Below are 16,282 nucleotides of genomic sequence, written 5' to 3' on the forward strand. Positions count from 1 at the left end.
TTCAGTTTGTCCTAATTGTTTCTGAAAAATTATTGGATGGGTAAAATTAATCCAAATCGAAGTGCCACACGGACAAAGTTTGATCCAAGCTATTTTTTAATTTATTTTTCTGATTAATCAATTTGACAATCCAAAGTTTTCTGCTGCTCAAGTCTAGTTAGTAAAGTTATTTTCCAAGCAGAGCAGGGTGCTTTAGCTTCAAGTAGTCACATTACAAAAAATCCTGCAGGTTTGCTCAGTAGTTGCACACATTAATTCTGCTGTTCAATTTTGGAATGGGTTTTATTACATCGCAACATCATATACAATCTATTACGTAAAGAAAACCATACAATGGAAGTCAATAGAAGAAATTTTGGTTCAACCTTGTGGAAAAAGTTAGCAGAACGCAGTATGATTCACTGGCAAATTAGTACCCTTTTGAAACTTCCAAATGAAGGCTTTTTCAGGAAATGTTGCTATGAAATGCTCACTATGGTTTACTAGTTCACATGCAAGTTTGTATTTATGTTTAATTGGCCATGTTTTTGACAGACCAGTAGAGACCCCGAATTGGAGAATTTCTGAATATAATTTTTACTATTTCCAATTTATCTGCTAATATACAGGGAGCACATGCACCTATATTAAAACAACACTGCAGTCAAGTCAGTGAATGTACAATGTAAGAAGTGTGGTGGTTTTAGCACGTCCCATATCCTAGTTACAAATAGCACTTTACAGGATTAAACTGTAATGTTTTATGGCTTACCAGTTAAAAGAAAACATTTGTGCTAACATCCTTTAATCACCTTTGGAGACTTAATGCCTATGTACTTAGTTTGTTATTTTGCTTACTGTATAAAGTAATAAAATTAAATGCATAAACTGGGCAAGCAGAATAGCAATTTGTTAAGTGGTCACTGGGTAATATTCTGCTGACATTTATAGTTATTACTGAACAATCACTAATATATCTTTCTTTTTCTCTTACTTACCAGTTGACCGAATTGTTGGCCTGGACCAGATGGCCAAAATGACTGAAAGTTCACTCCCAAGTGCCTCAAAAACCAAAAAAGGCATGTTCCGTACTGTTGGGCAACTTTACAAGGAACAGTTGGGCAAACTGATGACAACATTAAGAAACACCAGTCCCAACTTTGTCCGTTGTATTATTCCCAATCACGAGAAACGGGTAAATAAACCTCCATAATTTTACAGCATTAACTTTAGAACATTTAGGACAAGATTTCACATGGCCAGTTATTGCAGCCCAAACTAGTAATGTTGACTTTGACTTGAAAGACAGCTTAACAGATTTTCTAAAAATAAAAACTCTACTTGAATAAATATATTTGGTTTTACGAAAATGTGTTAATCTCTTCTAAAGTCAGGAAAACTTGATGCCCACCTTGTGCTAGAGCAGTTGAGATGCAATGGTGTCTTGGAAGGGATCAGAATTTGCCGTCAAGGATTCCCTAACAGAATTGTTTTCCAGGAGTTCCGTCAACGGTAAGTCATTACAAGATTTTTGTAACAATTTTTTGTTGGTCTGTTTTTTAATTTCATAGTCTGATAAAATGTTCAAGTCTTATAATTCCCTATTTTGATGTAGTTGTCCAATCATCTGAGGAAATGTTATGTGATCATGTAACGTTTTTATTAATTATCAACTAATAATTTCCATATACATGTCCTATAGCAGGGATAGGCAACCCTCGGCACTCCAGATGTTGTGGACTACGTCCCCCATAATGCTCTAGCACCCATAATGCGGGCAAAGCATCATGGGAGGTGTAGTCCAAAACATCCGGAGTGCCAATGTTCCCTATTACTCTCATATAGCACTGTAGTTTAAGAAAAACAAGTTATAATAACCTCTGCCATTGAAACAATGCATTACAGAAAAACTCTGTCGATAGAATTGTCCTTATTTAACTTTCCGTTAAACTTAAATTTATTGAAATTTTACTTTTAGAACTGAATTTCCAATTATAAAAATGTTTATGAAAATAGTCTAAAAAGATATTGACTAACTGCGTTATTAATGTTTTTGCTTGCTTTTTTAATGTTAAAACTATTCATTTTACAGTAGAGTGCCCATGTTAGAAAGTATCAATAGTGAGGATTATGGGTTGTAAGTATATTAATTATTGCTGCCCTAATCATCTGTTTATGCAGATATGAGATCCTTGCCGCAGGCTCGATTCCTAAAGGCTTTATGGATGGCAAGCAAGCCAGTGTGCTTATGGTAAGAACATTTTATTTAGTAGAGATAACTTTATACCATTTTGCTATTGATCCACTAAAATCTAAATGTGAACTCTGTGTTACAGTAGTTTATGTAGTTGCATGTTTCAACTACTTTGTATGAGGAATGCATACAGACAAATACTGATTGATAGTGAACCACTTAACGCACCTGAAAAGAAGTAATAAGATCTATTTTTTGTAGAACTATTAACCCAATTATTGAGGAGCACCTCAGAAGTGTAGTAGATTCACATGACACCTAGAGAATGAGTGTCATTATGTGCCAGTGTGAGTGGACTAATGGCCAAGTAGGATTAGTTAAAAACTTCCAAGTGCAAAACTAAAAAAACATTTCTGTAGTCTAAATCTAAATGCTCTCTTTCTCCAGATCAAAGCTTTAGAACTTGATCCGAATTTGTACAGGGTCGGTCAAAGTAAAATCTTCTTCAGAACTGGTGTCTTGGCCCATCTGGAAGAGGAACGTGATTTGAAGATAACTGATATCATCATTGCCTTCCAAGCTCAAAGTCGTGGTTATCTTGCACGAAAGTACGTATGGATATGATATCCTATTTTATATTTGGAAAAAAAAAAAAAAAACAACAAACATTTTTTCTTCAATTTCTGAATTTGGATCTAACTTTATTCTTTGTATTTTCCTTGCCACTTCCAAAAGTTGGTGTGACAATATTTTTAATAGTGAGTTATAGGATTGAAGCATTGGTCTGTTTATCTAACTTTTGTGTGTTATTTCATTACTGAAGAAGGGTGGTTTTGATTTCTGTTTAATTTACCAGGGCTTTTGCAAAGAGACAGCAACAATTAACTGCAATGAGGGTGATTCAGAGAAACTGTGCGGCTTATCTAAAGCTCAGAAACTGGCAGTGGTGGAGGCTCTTCACCAAAGTAAGACCTTATCTCCTGACCCCAGTGAAAGTCCAGATATTATACTGTACTTATTACATCTTTACCTCATGCTTTAAACTTCACACCTCTATAGACCCTTCACCATGATAGATAGACAGTCACACAGACAAAAATAATATGTAACAATATATTACTAGAAAGACATTTAACTAATCATTGGCCTGTTATTAGGTCAAGCCTCTCCTTCAAGTCACCCGCCAAGAAGAAGAAATGCAGGCCAAAGATGATGAGCTTCAACAAGTTAACGAAAGATACCACAGAACAGAGATCGAATTGAAAGAGATACAGATGAAGCACATCCAGGTATTCTTGTATTTTGGCAAATTACAGAGCTTATAATAAATCATGGATATGAATATAGATTATGATGATAGATGAAAATGTCCTTTCTTATATCTCCTCAATAAAGTATGTTTTTGTAATTTCAAGAAAAAAAAATTAATCAAAAATTCCGAGTGTTTCTAACTCCTACCCTACAATATTTAGCATTTTCTTATCTCCTCCTGGTTAAATAATTTAAGCCCGATACTAGTTATCTACAGTATTATTGTCTGCTATTTAAATGTAGGGTGCTCCACACCGGTTGGTGCAGACCGGACATTAACTAAGCAAATGATGTACTGTTATAAAACAACTTCCCAGACTCCACTTGGGTAATTACAACTCGATGATGATTTAAACCCAAATGTGTATATTGTTTCCATAAGTTGACAGAAGAGAGGAATAGTCTTCAGGAGCAGCTTCAAGCAGAGACCGAGCTGTTTGCGGAAGCTGAGGAGATGCGCATACGATTGCAAGCCAAAAAACAGGAGCTAGAAGAGATTCTTCATGAAATGGAAGTCAGGATTGAGGAGGAGGAAGAGAGAGGACAACAGCTTCAAGGCGAAAAGAAAAAAATGTTGCAGCAGATGCAGGTACATAGTGATCACAAAACTATATTCTCTGGTGCTCATTGGACGATACGTATCGTCACCACCAGTACAAAGATAACATTTTGTTAAGTAATTTTCAATAATGATAAACGGATAAAAAGAGAACATACATACTGCTATAATCATGTGTAGAGATGGGACAACACGGGAGATTATTTAGCTGTAAATGTATTGCATTGGGTTACCGGTAATTACAGGTTGATTTGAAACAATATAAAAAATAGATGTATAGGTTTTCAAAGTTATTTCTATAACACTGCAAATGATGATCATGTTTTAGCGTCTCTGACCGGTTCAGCTTGTTTGAGGTATCCACACCTATACAGTGAACTTTCGTCTAGATAGTGGTCACATGACCAATCAAATATTTTAAGCGTAAGTAACGTCTAGTGTAGGACGAATTAAAGATGCTTTTTTTCGGAAAACAGTTACTGTAATTTACTCAGTGTTATATTACATTTAAGAAACAAAAGCGTTTGCATTATACTTATAAGCACAAAAACTGGGGGAAATGATCTCTTTGGTGAACAACAACCTGTTTATCTTCCAATTTGCTTCTGTTTCTCACAAATAGGTTTTCTTTTTTTAATTACTGTAATATAGCTCTGTTATTAATTTTACGTTGCTTATCAGCCATTAAGAAAAGAGAACAAGCATTTTTGTATGTATTAGAACTGTTAAATAAATTGGTGTAAAACAATATACGTACATTGTGAGCAACTCGGTTGGACTTTAAACCCACTCTATTTTCTCTCTTTCCTAGGATCTTGAAGAACAACTAGAGGAAGAAGAGGCTGCCAGACAGAAACTGCAGCTAGAGAAGGTGACTGCTGAGGCCAAGATAAAGAAACTGGAAGATGACGTTCTTGTGATGGATGACCAAAATAATAAATTAGTAAAGGTAAATAAAAATGGGGGGAAAAAAATCACACCGGGTCTCAAAATGAAAGGTAAATAAGGCAGGCAAACAGGGACATGGTTATTGGAAAGAAGTATGTTGCAAAGCTGCAAATGTACAAAACAATGCACCAACCCCAATATTCTAAAGTGAGGAAGGTACAATAACATTCTATAATTAGACTGCAATTCTCATCCAACAGTATAAACATTACTGTCGAGAAAGACCAAAAACTGATTTGAAGGGTCATGCATCACTTGACAATTATTTTTTTAAACCAGCAAGCAAACACTTTTAAACAAATATATTCATTAGCCTTTTACCTACCCCTTTTCGGACCAGTCCACAAATTACAGAAACAGGATATCATTGTGCAGCAGCAGAAAACCTGACACCGGGACCTGCTCTGCATGATCACTCTGATCAGACTCTCTCTCTCTTCACCCCCCTCTCCCCCCCCCCCTGTCAGGATGTTGCAAGGCAAAGAGATCTTCCAACTGCACATCTGTCAGGCATGCCCAATGCATTTTACAAGCATTCCTAGGGATAGGACACTGATTGGTTATATCAGTGTACCCTTTGGAGTTTGTGTGGGAAGTAGGTAAATATGAGCAGATAAATATAAGTAGCAGAATCAAGTAAATAAGAGGAAAAATATATATAATTTTTTTTTAGCCTGCAGAATAAGATAGCTGTTTTCATTCACAACAAAAGGGTTTTGGGACAAGTGATGCACGTCCCTTTAAGTAATCTGCATGACTAGAATTAATATCCTATTTCGAATTTCCTTCCACCTATCCTATTTCAAACAGGAATGCTTGTAACTTTAACTATGAAATTAACATAGCAACTGAACTCATGCTCATGTGAAGTATCCTTAATTGAAGGCATGATAGCCCAACAATGTAATGTTGACATGCAATAACACAGCATAGCAACATTGTTAGTACGCTCTTGTGATGAGCTTCAAGCCAGTGATGCTCATATAATAATAAATCACTGAACTTACCAACAATCCACTCTTTAAATACATACGTACTTTATGCTAGAATGTTATTACATAGTTTCATGAATCACTTTGATTCTGGTAGATATGACTCTCCACGGGGAACAACAAAAAGACAACCATTCACACATCAACCGCAATTACTGCACAAAATACTTTTCAAAATTACATATGTATAATCAAATATTATCTGTTCACCCATAATCAAAATAAGAAAAATGTTATTATAGTAATAAAGAATTCACCTGTGTTATACTATAGGAAAGGAAACTCCTTGAAGAGAGAGTGAGTGATCTTACATCTAATTTGGCTGAAGAAGAAGAAAAAGCAAAGAATCTGACCAAATTAAAAAACAAGCATGAATCAATGATTTCAGAACTGGAAGGTATGATGTCATCAGAACATAAGAGAGCAGATTAGATTTTGGAGTGATATATTATATGTAAACCTTCTTTTAAAACAAAAACAAAAACATGAAACGTTTTATATATATATGGATTTATTACCCTATATCCGGTGTCAATCCGAGGTATATGGTAGCTGGACAAATGGTGCACCTAATGTCCTCCTGTGATCTGTCCCAGGATGGCTTAATGTCAGAACAGATCACAAAGGGTTTGAGAAGTGTGAATAACTATATCAAAATGTGTGTGTGTGTAACATAGAATGTGACGGCAGATAAGAACCATTCGCCCATCTAGTCTGCCCAATTTTCTCAACACGCTCATTAGCCCCTGGCCTTATCTTATATCTAAGATAGCCTTATGCCTATCCCACGCATGCTTAAACTCCATTACTATGTTAACCTCTACAACTATGCCATGCATCCAATACCCTCTCAGTAAAGTAATACTTCCTGATATTATTATTATTATTTTTTTTAAATTATTTATTTTATTTGTGCAAGGTTATATCACATCAGGCTTACAATGCCACAACAGCTAGGGTAAGCAGTTATTCAGACATAATGTTACAATAGTTAGGCATTAGAAGATACTTCACAGTTTATAGGTATTATTGTCGCTTGTCTAGTAGTTTCACCAGTTCTGCTTATCAGAAAAGCTGTGGTATAAGGTAAGGTTGAACAATACAACATGAAATAACATAAAGTTAATACTAAAGCTTAAAACGTTGCTAATCTTGCTTACATTGCTAACACGGCTTGGGTGAGCATTCATTCTAACGTAGTGTTATATTAGCTAGACATGAAATGCTACTGCAAATTTTTATGCTTATTGTGCACTTTTTATGTTAAGTAGTTACGTTAAAGCTTAAGCGAAACATGCGTTATAAAATATGTATAACATTGCCTAATCAAAGAGCATTATCGAAGATTATTGAACATGCTTAAACAGTAGACGGACAGGATTAAATTCCCGCTGGAGCTGTGATCATAGTCTTTGAAGCCTGCAGGGCTTGTGACATGGGGTGCAATAAAAGGAAATTACCGGTAAGTGGAAATTTAGTAAGGCAAGACTAGGAAGCACCCGGTTAGCATAATTAAGATAAGGAAATGCACTGGGTGCCTGCTCAGCCAGGTGTTGTGACTATCACATTAGGCATTAGTCGTGTGGCATTGTGGCAATACAGCACAAAATTTCTGTGTAGTGTGTTCAGGCTAGGTACATATGTCTGAATGGAGTTTGTCTGAGTACTTGTTAGTAAGAGTATGTAGACATTGCTAGCATTGAACTTGCTATATGGGTACAGGCTTACCTGCGTGGAGTGGCTGCTTTAGGGGAGAGTTATAGCAAGTTGGTATAGTAGGAGTACGGTAAGGTATAGATCAAAGTTGCTGGGTGACATTCAACAACCCAAGGGTTCAGTCCCAGACCCCCATGTCCCTCAGCCATCAAGCCTTAATAGTGCTATCTCAGCCCACACCAACCCGACAGTGGAGAGGCGAGAGTCCCAAAGACCCCAGCAAGGTTCTCCTCCCGCAACAGACCTTGTGACATGCCTTGTAGGCTATCAGAGTCTCACTAAATGTCCCATTCTTCCGGGGCTGCTCGCCCCGCCGGTCCCGAGCTGGTTCGGAGGCCCATGTGCAGGTCCCCCTGCTCCGGCATTATCTGCCGCCGCGTGTTTGGTCTCTGGGGAGTGTGGTCGCCGCTTGGGGTCGGGGTTTTGCCTTTCTCGTGTGTGAGCTGTGCACCAGGGCTTTCCCTTTCTGGACCCTCCGCCCAGGAGGGCTGTGGTGAGCCCCGGACTTCGTGGGATCTGGGTAGGTACCCGCTGGGTGGGTTCTTCGTCTCGTCGGCTGCTCCGATATGGGGGCAGTGGATGTTCTCCGCCTCTTCCTTGCCCGGAGGGAGGGAGCATCCGGAGTAGTGGTCTCAGCCTGCTTCCCTCTGTCTCTAAGTTTCTGCCAGAACCCACAGAGTAAAGCGTCCAGCCGCTCCTCGAGTGTCCCCTGTGAGCCTTGTGTTCAGCAGTCCAGCATGTCAGCCGCCATTTTGCCCTCAGAGTCAGAGCTGCGCGCCGGCCTCAGATGCGGGTGAGTTGGTTGGCACTTCTAATAGCTCGGGGGCATAGTCTCTCCGTTTGTGCCGGGATAAACCCCACCGGCTGGGGGGAGGATACGGGATTCCCAGCCACCACCGTTTTTCGGATAGCTGGCAGTGAGCTCGGCCGCTGCTCTCATGCCTGCCATCGTTGGTAGGCCGCAGGTCGTCGTTACGTTCTCGTTGCTTTTCTGCGTGTTGGAGCTCCGCCGGGTGTAACTCCGGTATTCACATACCTCTTCTTGCAATCAAATTCTCTGTGATGGTTTTTAAAATGTCGATTTGTGAGACTTTTAACAGATTCTCATACGGAGCTCTCTGATATTAAACCTTTTCCCTCTAACGATCCGTTTTCCTGGCACTGGAGGGTCCCTCTCCCTCCCACCCATCAATCCCCGGTTACTGAAGGGGTCAAAACCCCTTCAGTCACTTACCTGAGGCAGCGGCGATGTCCCTCGCCGCTGTCTCCTCCTCCGCGACGCTCCTCCCTGTGCTTCTGTCGGCCGGTGGGCGAGACTGATCCCGCTCACCGGCCGAGGAGACCTAATGCGCATGCGCAGCAATGCCGCGCATACGCATTACGTCTCCCCATAGGAAAGCATTGAAAATGAATCTCAATGCTTTCCTATGGGGATTTGAGTGACGCTGGAGGTCCTCACACTGCGTGAGGACGTCCAGCGACGCTCTAGCACAGGTTTCCTGTGCTATAGAGCAAGAAGTTCCCTCTAGTGGCTGTCTAATAAACAGACACAGACACACACTCACCCACCCACATTAACCCTTTTTTAAAATTTATTTTTAACACATTTTTTTTTTAACACGTTTTTTTTAAATTTATTTCTAACACTTTTTTTTAAAATCACACTTTTTAAAAAAAATAAAAATGTGTTAAAAATAAATTTTAAAAAAGGGTTAATGTGGGTGGGTGAGTGTGTGTCTGTGTCTGTTAGTGTGTGTGTCTGTTAGTGTGTGTCTGTGTCTGTTAGTGTGTGTGTCTGTTAGTGTGTGTCTGTGTCTGTTAGTGTGTGTGTCTGTTAGTGTGTCTGTGTCTGTTAGTGTGTGTCTGTGTCTGTTAGTGTGTGTCTGTGTCTGTTAGTGTTTGTGTCTGTTAGTGTTTGTGTCTGTTAGTGTGTGTGTGTGTGTGTGTCTGTTAGTGTGTGTGTGTCTGTTAGTGTGTGTGTCTGTTAGTGTGTGTGTCTGTTAGTGTGTGTTTGCCTGTGAGTGTGTGTGTATGTTAGTTTGTGTCTGCTAGTGAGTGAGTGTGTTTGTCTGTTAGTGTGTGTGTGTTTCTGTTAGCGAGTGTGTGTGTGTGTATTTAGAATGCGGGGCGGGGGGAAAGGTTGGGTGGGGGTGGCGCGGGGGAGGGGGGGCGCCTGAGTTTTGTCCTGCCTAGGGCAGCACAAAACCAGGATACACCACTGACTGCAAGTGAGGTCTCACCAGTGTTCTGTACAATGGCATGAGCACTTCCCTCTTTCTACTGCTAATACCTCTCCCTATACAACCAAGCATTCTGCTAGCATTTCCTGCTGCTCTATTGTATTGTATATAAACACATTCGGCGCCGGCCTTAGGCCTTCAGAAGCCCTGTGTGAAAAAACTTCACAGTGCCCCTTCCTGGCCACTTCCCCACTTCCAATACCTAAACTATTTAAAACTATTTGAAAATCAAAGTGTGTGTGAATGTTGTAGAGTGCGTTGGTATCTAGGGCCTGCAATGTGTGTGTGTAAAGTTGTTGTAGTGTATTTATAGATGGTGTATAGGAGTATAGTGTGTGTATAGAGGGTGCACTATGTGTATAGAGGTATATTAGGGGTGTACTAATGTAGTGTATGTGTATAGGGACTTTGTTAATCTAAAAATAATGGTTTTAAAAACAAAAACAAAAACAAAACAAAAGCAAACTTTCATTCCCCTGCAGGGAATCCGGTTTGTTCCTCTCTTGGGTGCAGACCTTGAATTACTGTCTCATGGGCTCTGGCACTTACTGTGTCAGACTGTTGCCGTGGTTACCTGAGGCAATGCTTTGATTAGCTGGACCTCCTGAGACAGCTACTCATGGTCTGCACCCAGCAGAGATAATGTGCATTTTGGGGTGACAGAGCTCCACAGTGATAAATCCCAATAATGTGATGTAATTGTTGGTTATGTGTAATATGTTTGTGAAGTGTGTGTTGGCTGTGTGTAATGTGTGTTGGCTGTGTGTAATGTGTGTTGGCTGTGTGTAATGTATGTTGGCTGTGTGATATTTGTAATGAATTTATTGGCTGTGTGTGATGGGTATTTAATTTCGATTTAAAAAAATGTATGTAGGCAAGTGACTGTATGCATGGACATTTAACTCCTCTAACATGGCACCAATGCATAAAATAATTTTTATATTAAATGTTTTTCATTTTTAATACCTCAACTATATAGAAATTGCAAACTAATCATCTTTTAAGGATTTAAGAGAAACCAGCAAAATGAAATTACAGTAATTGACAGTATTTTGTATACATTAGTTAGAAGTCCCTGTTGCCATGGCGTCCTGTGCGGTCGCACAGCTCGCACACCTCTAAGGCCGGCCCTGTACACATCATCCATGAAAAATGTGTTGTGCAAAAACATTCCTAGATTTATTCCGACACGGTATTTGAGATGGTCACTTACCTGTGTTGTGCTTTATCTTTTATCTCTTATATATGCACGGGACTGCTATTTTTTCGCAACATGGACACAGGTTAGCCCTGCTATCATATGCTGTTAAACTAATTGTTCACTCATTGAAGATTACATGTAGTTTCATTGAATACTATGCTTTTACAGGATGGAGACATATTCCTCTATGCTCATCTACTCTTACTTACGGTTGCTAAGGACCTCTGCGGAGGTCGCTTGATGTGATATGTTATGTTAATGCCTCATATTACTTAACTTAGTACTGCTGAACAAAATAAAAAAAAACATTTAAAACAAAAACATTCATACATTTATGACTAATAAGAATGTTTGACCCTTTTAGTGCGTCTAAAGAAAGAAGAAAAAGGCAGACAAGAACTGGATAAAATAAAGAGGAAGCTCGAAGGAGAATCAAGTGATCTTCATGAGCAAATAGCAGACCTGCAAGCACAAATTGCTGAACTCAAGCTACAGTTAGCCAAAAAAGAAGAGGAGCTACAGGCTGCCCTTGCCAAGTAATAATCAGTCTTTATATAATGTGAAATAGCATTGTCCAGCTTTTTAATGTACAGAACCACCTATAGAATTAATACCTTAATTTTCATCTCCAGATGGCATTTGGTTTAATGGACCTGACAGCAGCTGAGCTATCATCTCTAATTCAGCAGAGGCTTACTAAATAATTTGATTTAGATATTCCTTCAGTAAAAGAATTGCAAACAAATAGCATCTCAAGTGTTCCTTATGGTGTTACTTTCATCTGCAACAGGGGCCATTGCCATTGGACCTTGTAAGACGTCATTTATTGCACACTTAATCTTTGGCTCCATGAAGGCAATAACACGTTCAATCCACGTTTATTTTTACTACAAGGTACACTGTTTGTTTTTTGTAGGCTTGAAGATGAACTTGCTCAGAAAAATAATGCCCTAAAGAAAATCCGGGAGCTGGAGTCTCATATCTCTGACCTTCAGGAAGACTTGGAGTCAGAAAGGGCAGCAAGAAATAAGGCAGAGAAATTAAAGAGGGATTTGGGCGAGGAGTTGGAGGCCCTAAAAACAGAGCTGGAAGACACTCTAGACAGTACAGCTACTCAGCAAGAACTAAGGTATGTAACTAAGAACATTTCGAGACACATGATACTAGGACACATCAATAAATATCAGTCTAAAATAACAAATGGATAAATATAACTATTTTAGGATATTTTTATTTTCATATAACGTAAAAACATTTAGTTGTACCATATTCTATGCTACACAAAGTTAAACATGACATGATATGTAAAACTGAGATACAAATAATAGCCCTTTAGTTACTATTTTTGGTATACGAAGAATTGTATGATTTTCTGTGATATGTGCGGTATGCAAAGAAAATCCCAGTGTATATTTGTAACTGTATACCATATATATATATATATATATATATATATATATATGTAATTATTTACTAAAGTACTATATCATATATGCATTTGACTCCAGAGCAAAGAGAGAGCAGGAAGTGACAGTTCTGAAGAGGGCATTGGATGAAGAGACTCGAACACATGAGGCCCAGGTCCAGGAGATGAGACAGAAGCACACTCAGGCTGTAGAAGAGCTAACAGAGCAACTGGAACAAGTCAAAAGGGTAAAATATCCACATGTTATCATGCACAGAAGTTGTTTCTGCTTTCAAGAGAACTTTATTAAAAGATACCCATATCCTGCCTGCAGGTGAAAGTCAATTTGGAAAAGAGCAAACAAGGTTTAGAAAAGGAAACTTCAGAGCTCACCATAGAAGTCAGATCTCTGAATCAAGCCAAGCAAGAGGTAGAACACAAGAAGAAGAAGCTGGAAGTTCAGTTGCAGGAGCTGCAGTCCAAATATACAGAAGGAGAGCGCTTCAGGAGTGAACTCACTGATAAATCAAGCAGACTGCAGGTATCTGTCCGCAACACTCTTTAGAATGCAGTTTGGAAATTCTGCAGTATAGAAAATGCATGGAGGTCCAGCCTACATTAAAGAGTTTTAAGAAAATGGTTTATCAGCAGTTTGATGGCATTTTATAATCAATGAATCCATACATTCAGAACATTTCTAATTCGCATCTAATTACCAAATTAGTTTTGTTGTTAATATCACCTAAATGTTACATAGTGGAGCATTTCCAGAAAATTTTAAAATGTGGTCTCATGCCTTGTATGTTTGTCACTGGTTGTGATTGTGCCATGTAGACAGATTGTTCATACTTAGTAACATGGGCTATTACCCTGGGATTTATGAAGCAGAGAGTCCAACACTCAATGGTCGAGTGTAATCTTCATTCTGGGCAACATTATCAAGCCTTAGCTCTTCCACCAATGACCATACTGCCTAAAGGACATTGCTACCCCCTTGATGGTTGGACTCTGAATTCTCTGTTCTTGGAAGTTAGGCGTTCATTTGTCATTCTATTTTATTTAAGCCTCAGGTGAGATGATATGTTTTAGATTTTATCTTATTTTCAGTTCCCTCCATAGGGTTTGTGATCTTAGATAACATATCACATCCTGCTGTAGAGTCATCCTTTTATATTTCAGACTATAACTCTTGTGCATTAAACTCAATATGGTTATGTAACACATTTGATTGTAAAGTATATTTTACCTTTAGGTGGAACTGGAAAGTGTCACTGTTTTACTCAGTGAAGCTGAAACCAAGTCTATCAAGCTTTCAAAGGATGTTGCAAGTTTGGGATCCCAACTCCAGGACACTCAGGCATGTTAATTATGTTTTCTTCTTGTTTTTCAGTACATTTTTACTTTGTGAATTGAGGAGAATAATGCATTAGGATCACTTGAGTATATTTTTAATGTGTATTTCTGTAGGAGTTACTACAAGAGGAGACTCGACAAAAACTTAATGTCGCCACCAAGCTCCGCCAGGTAGAGGATGAGAGAAACGGTCTCCAGGAGCAGCTGGACGAGGAAGCCGAGGCCAAGCAGAACCTAGAACGACACATCTCTACACTTAATATCCAGGTAAGACAGTACCTGGAATCAGTGTCAATGTAGGTCTAGAAAACAAAAAAACTGGATACTCTGTGTGCATACAGGTTTTAGGCACATCATGCACCAGTATATTGTAAAACTATTAGCTTAGTACATTTTACTAACTTTTAGAACATTGATTACTATATTTAAAAAAAAATAAAAAATTATTCTTTATTTTGGTTGTGCAATAAAAATTAACAAACATTCCCGCAGTGCCACGATAGCAGTTGCAGGTGTGTCATCATATACAGCGTAATGATATGTAGTAGCACAGTTTTGTGAAGTGAGTGGTTAAGTAATTTGCGTCCTGTCCCTGGATGGGTATGCATAAGGAATACCTTACAGTCATATGGATTAGACATTTTAGCGTTTAAATTAAATTAAAGTATCATTAATATGGTAAAACGTAAAAAAAAATAAAAGAAGGAACAATGAAACATCTTGCAATGTATATCCTGCAGTGTATATCTTTCGTGTGCGGTCAGCCCCTAGTTTGTTGAGTTACTTAGCCTGGGTCTTTAGTGGGCTTTGGTTGTTTCAGGCGTATTGTGCCTTTCCAGTTCTCATATGGAGAACGTGACTGTTGGGTTGGGTTGTCTATGGGCGCCCTTGTTTTGTTGTGGTGTTTTCTGTTGCTCCTACTTGTATGTATTGTTGTATGGGTGTGGGTGTTTAGCAGAGGATTGGTATAGGAGAGGTCAGGCTCTGTGTGGGATTCCGGGAGGGTCATCTCTGTATGCGTGCGGCGTTCCGAGCCGCATGCGACTAATGTGGAGGGTAGGTCTGCGAGTTAGTCATCATGTGTGTATATCGTCTATGAGGTGTCATGCAGTTCAGCTCTTGGTGTGTTGTGTACGCACTGACGCGGCTGAGGTCTCTGCTGTCTCCCTCTAGATCATTTTGTGGCGCACTGTGTCCCATGTTTGTAAGCCTAGTTTGAGGGTGTGTCTGAGGGTTACTCGCTGCTCGAGTATCTCTTGGGGGGGACGCTCGTGTCCCTGTTAGTGTTGGCCTAGACAATAAATCTATTCTAATAACAGTAAAAATAATAATAAGCGTGATAAAACGAAACCATATTTCGGTAGCAGAGTCTCTGGACTTATCCGGTTCAGTGGGAATGAAAGCAGGGCAGTCTCAGTACTTGATATGGAGTAGGTACTTATGGGCTGTGAGGCCATCTGTAGGCATCGGGTGGCCCATTGAGGGTACCAGCTGGTGTCTTCCGTCATTCCACTGAGTCCTTTGGGGGGTCTTGTCGCCCCTGGCATGGTGTCACTCCGGATTGTCTAAGTCCGCGTTTCTGTTTAGGGTCAGGGTTTGCTGCCTTCAGGGATGTTGTCGCTTGTTGCGCTGCGGTGTGCGAGTCCGGTAGCGGGAGGCCCTGTAGAAACTCTGTATGGTCTTCGGAGGCAGTCAGCGTGTGTATGGAGTCCCCCAGCGAAACCACCAGGGTTTCCGACAGCCCCCATCGGTACATGATTCCCCGGTCTCTCAGGATCTGGGTTACGGGTGCGAATCTGCGCCGGTCTAGGAGGACCGCAAAGGGCAGGTCGTCATATATAGAGATCCTGCAATTGGCTATCAGCAGGGTTGGTCGTTGCCTGGCCCGGGCCATGATGGAGGATTTCGCGTTGATGTCCCTGGTCACCGCTATTATGTCTCGCGGTGCATCTGCAGGTGCTGTAGGGGCCTTTCGGACTCTGAAAGCCGTGACCAAGGTTGGTGTTCCGCCTTCGTCCCTGAGTCCTAGTGCATGAAGTACTTCGCGGGCGAAACCTATTAAGGCTTCTTGTCCCACCGTTTCTGGTGCCCCACGGATCCTGATATTCCTCCTCCGGTGTCGGATTTCAAGGGATGTCACAGTGCGGGATAGGCGCTGCACTTGCTGGGTGAGTGTGTCTAACCGGGTATTAGTGTCATCTAGTTTTTCCCTTCTTTCCTTATATTTGGCCTCTATTACTCCCGTGCGGTGTCTCAGGCCGCCAATCTCCTCCTGTACCCCGGCAAGGTCCGCTTTCCATACCTCCCTCAGGTCTCGGAGGAGGTTTTTGATGTCCCCTTTAGTGGAGGGGAATTTGTCCGAGTCCGAGTCCGTCTACACTCTG

General features: G+C 40.1%; 1 protein-coding gene across 3 annotated transcripts in view; it reads left to right on the plus strand.

Annotated features, from left to right (window-relative positions):
* MYH11 (myosin heavy chain 11) overlaps positions 1 to 16,282 on the plus strand; it is an 89,942-nt gene that overhangs the window by 58,727 nt on the left and 14,933 nt on the right. For all 3 annotated transcript variants that reach the window (XM_063430317.1, XM_063430318.1, XM_063430319.1), the window contains 15 exons: positions 981 to 1,174; positions 1,370 to 1,491; positions 2,161 to 2,230; positions 2,621 to 2,781; positions 3,030 to 3,138; positions 3,331 to 3,462; positions 3,867 to 4,073; positions 4,855 to 4,992; positions 6,257 to 6,380; positions 11,505 to 11,676; positions 12,057 to 12,269; positions 12,649 to 12,793; positions 12,880 to 13,086; positions 13,798 to 13,902; positions 14,013 to 14,165. In XM_063430317.1, coding sequence (XP_063286387.1) covers positions 981 to 1,174; positions 1,370 to 1,491; positions 2,161 to 2,230; positions 2,621 to 2,781; positions 3,030 to 3,138; positions 3,331 to 3,462; positions 3,867 to 4,073; positions 4,855 to 4,992; positions 6,257 to 6,380; positions 11,505 to 11,676; positions 12,057 to 12,269; positions 12,649 to 12,793; positions 12,880 to 13,086; positions 13,798 to 13,902; positions 14,013 to 14,165 — 2,252 coding nt within the window. The remainder of the gene's footprint in view (positions 1 to 980; positions 1,175 to 1,369; positions 1,492 to 2,160; positions 2,231 to 2,620; positions 2,782 to 3,029; positions 3,139 to 3,330; positions 3,463 to 3,866; positions 4,074 to 4,854; positions 4,993 to 6,256; positions 6,381 to 11,504; positions 11,677 to 12,056; positions 12,270 to 12,648; positions 12,794 to 12,879; positions 13,087 to 13,797; positions 13,903 to 14,012; positions 14,166 to 16,282) is intronic.

This window comes from Pelobates fuscus, chromosome 8 (assembly GCF_036172605.1).
Source record: "Pelobates fuscus isolate aPelFus1 chromosome 8, aPelFus1.pri, whole genome shotgun sequence".
Classification (NCBI taxonomy): Eukaryota; Metazoa; Chordata; class Amphibia; order Anura; family Pelobatidae; genus Pelobates; species Pelobates fuscus.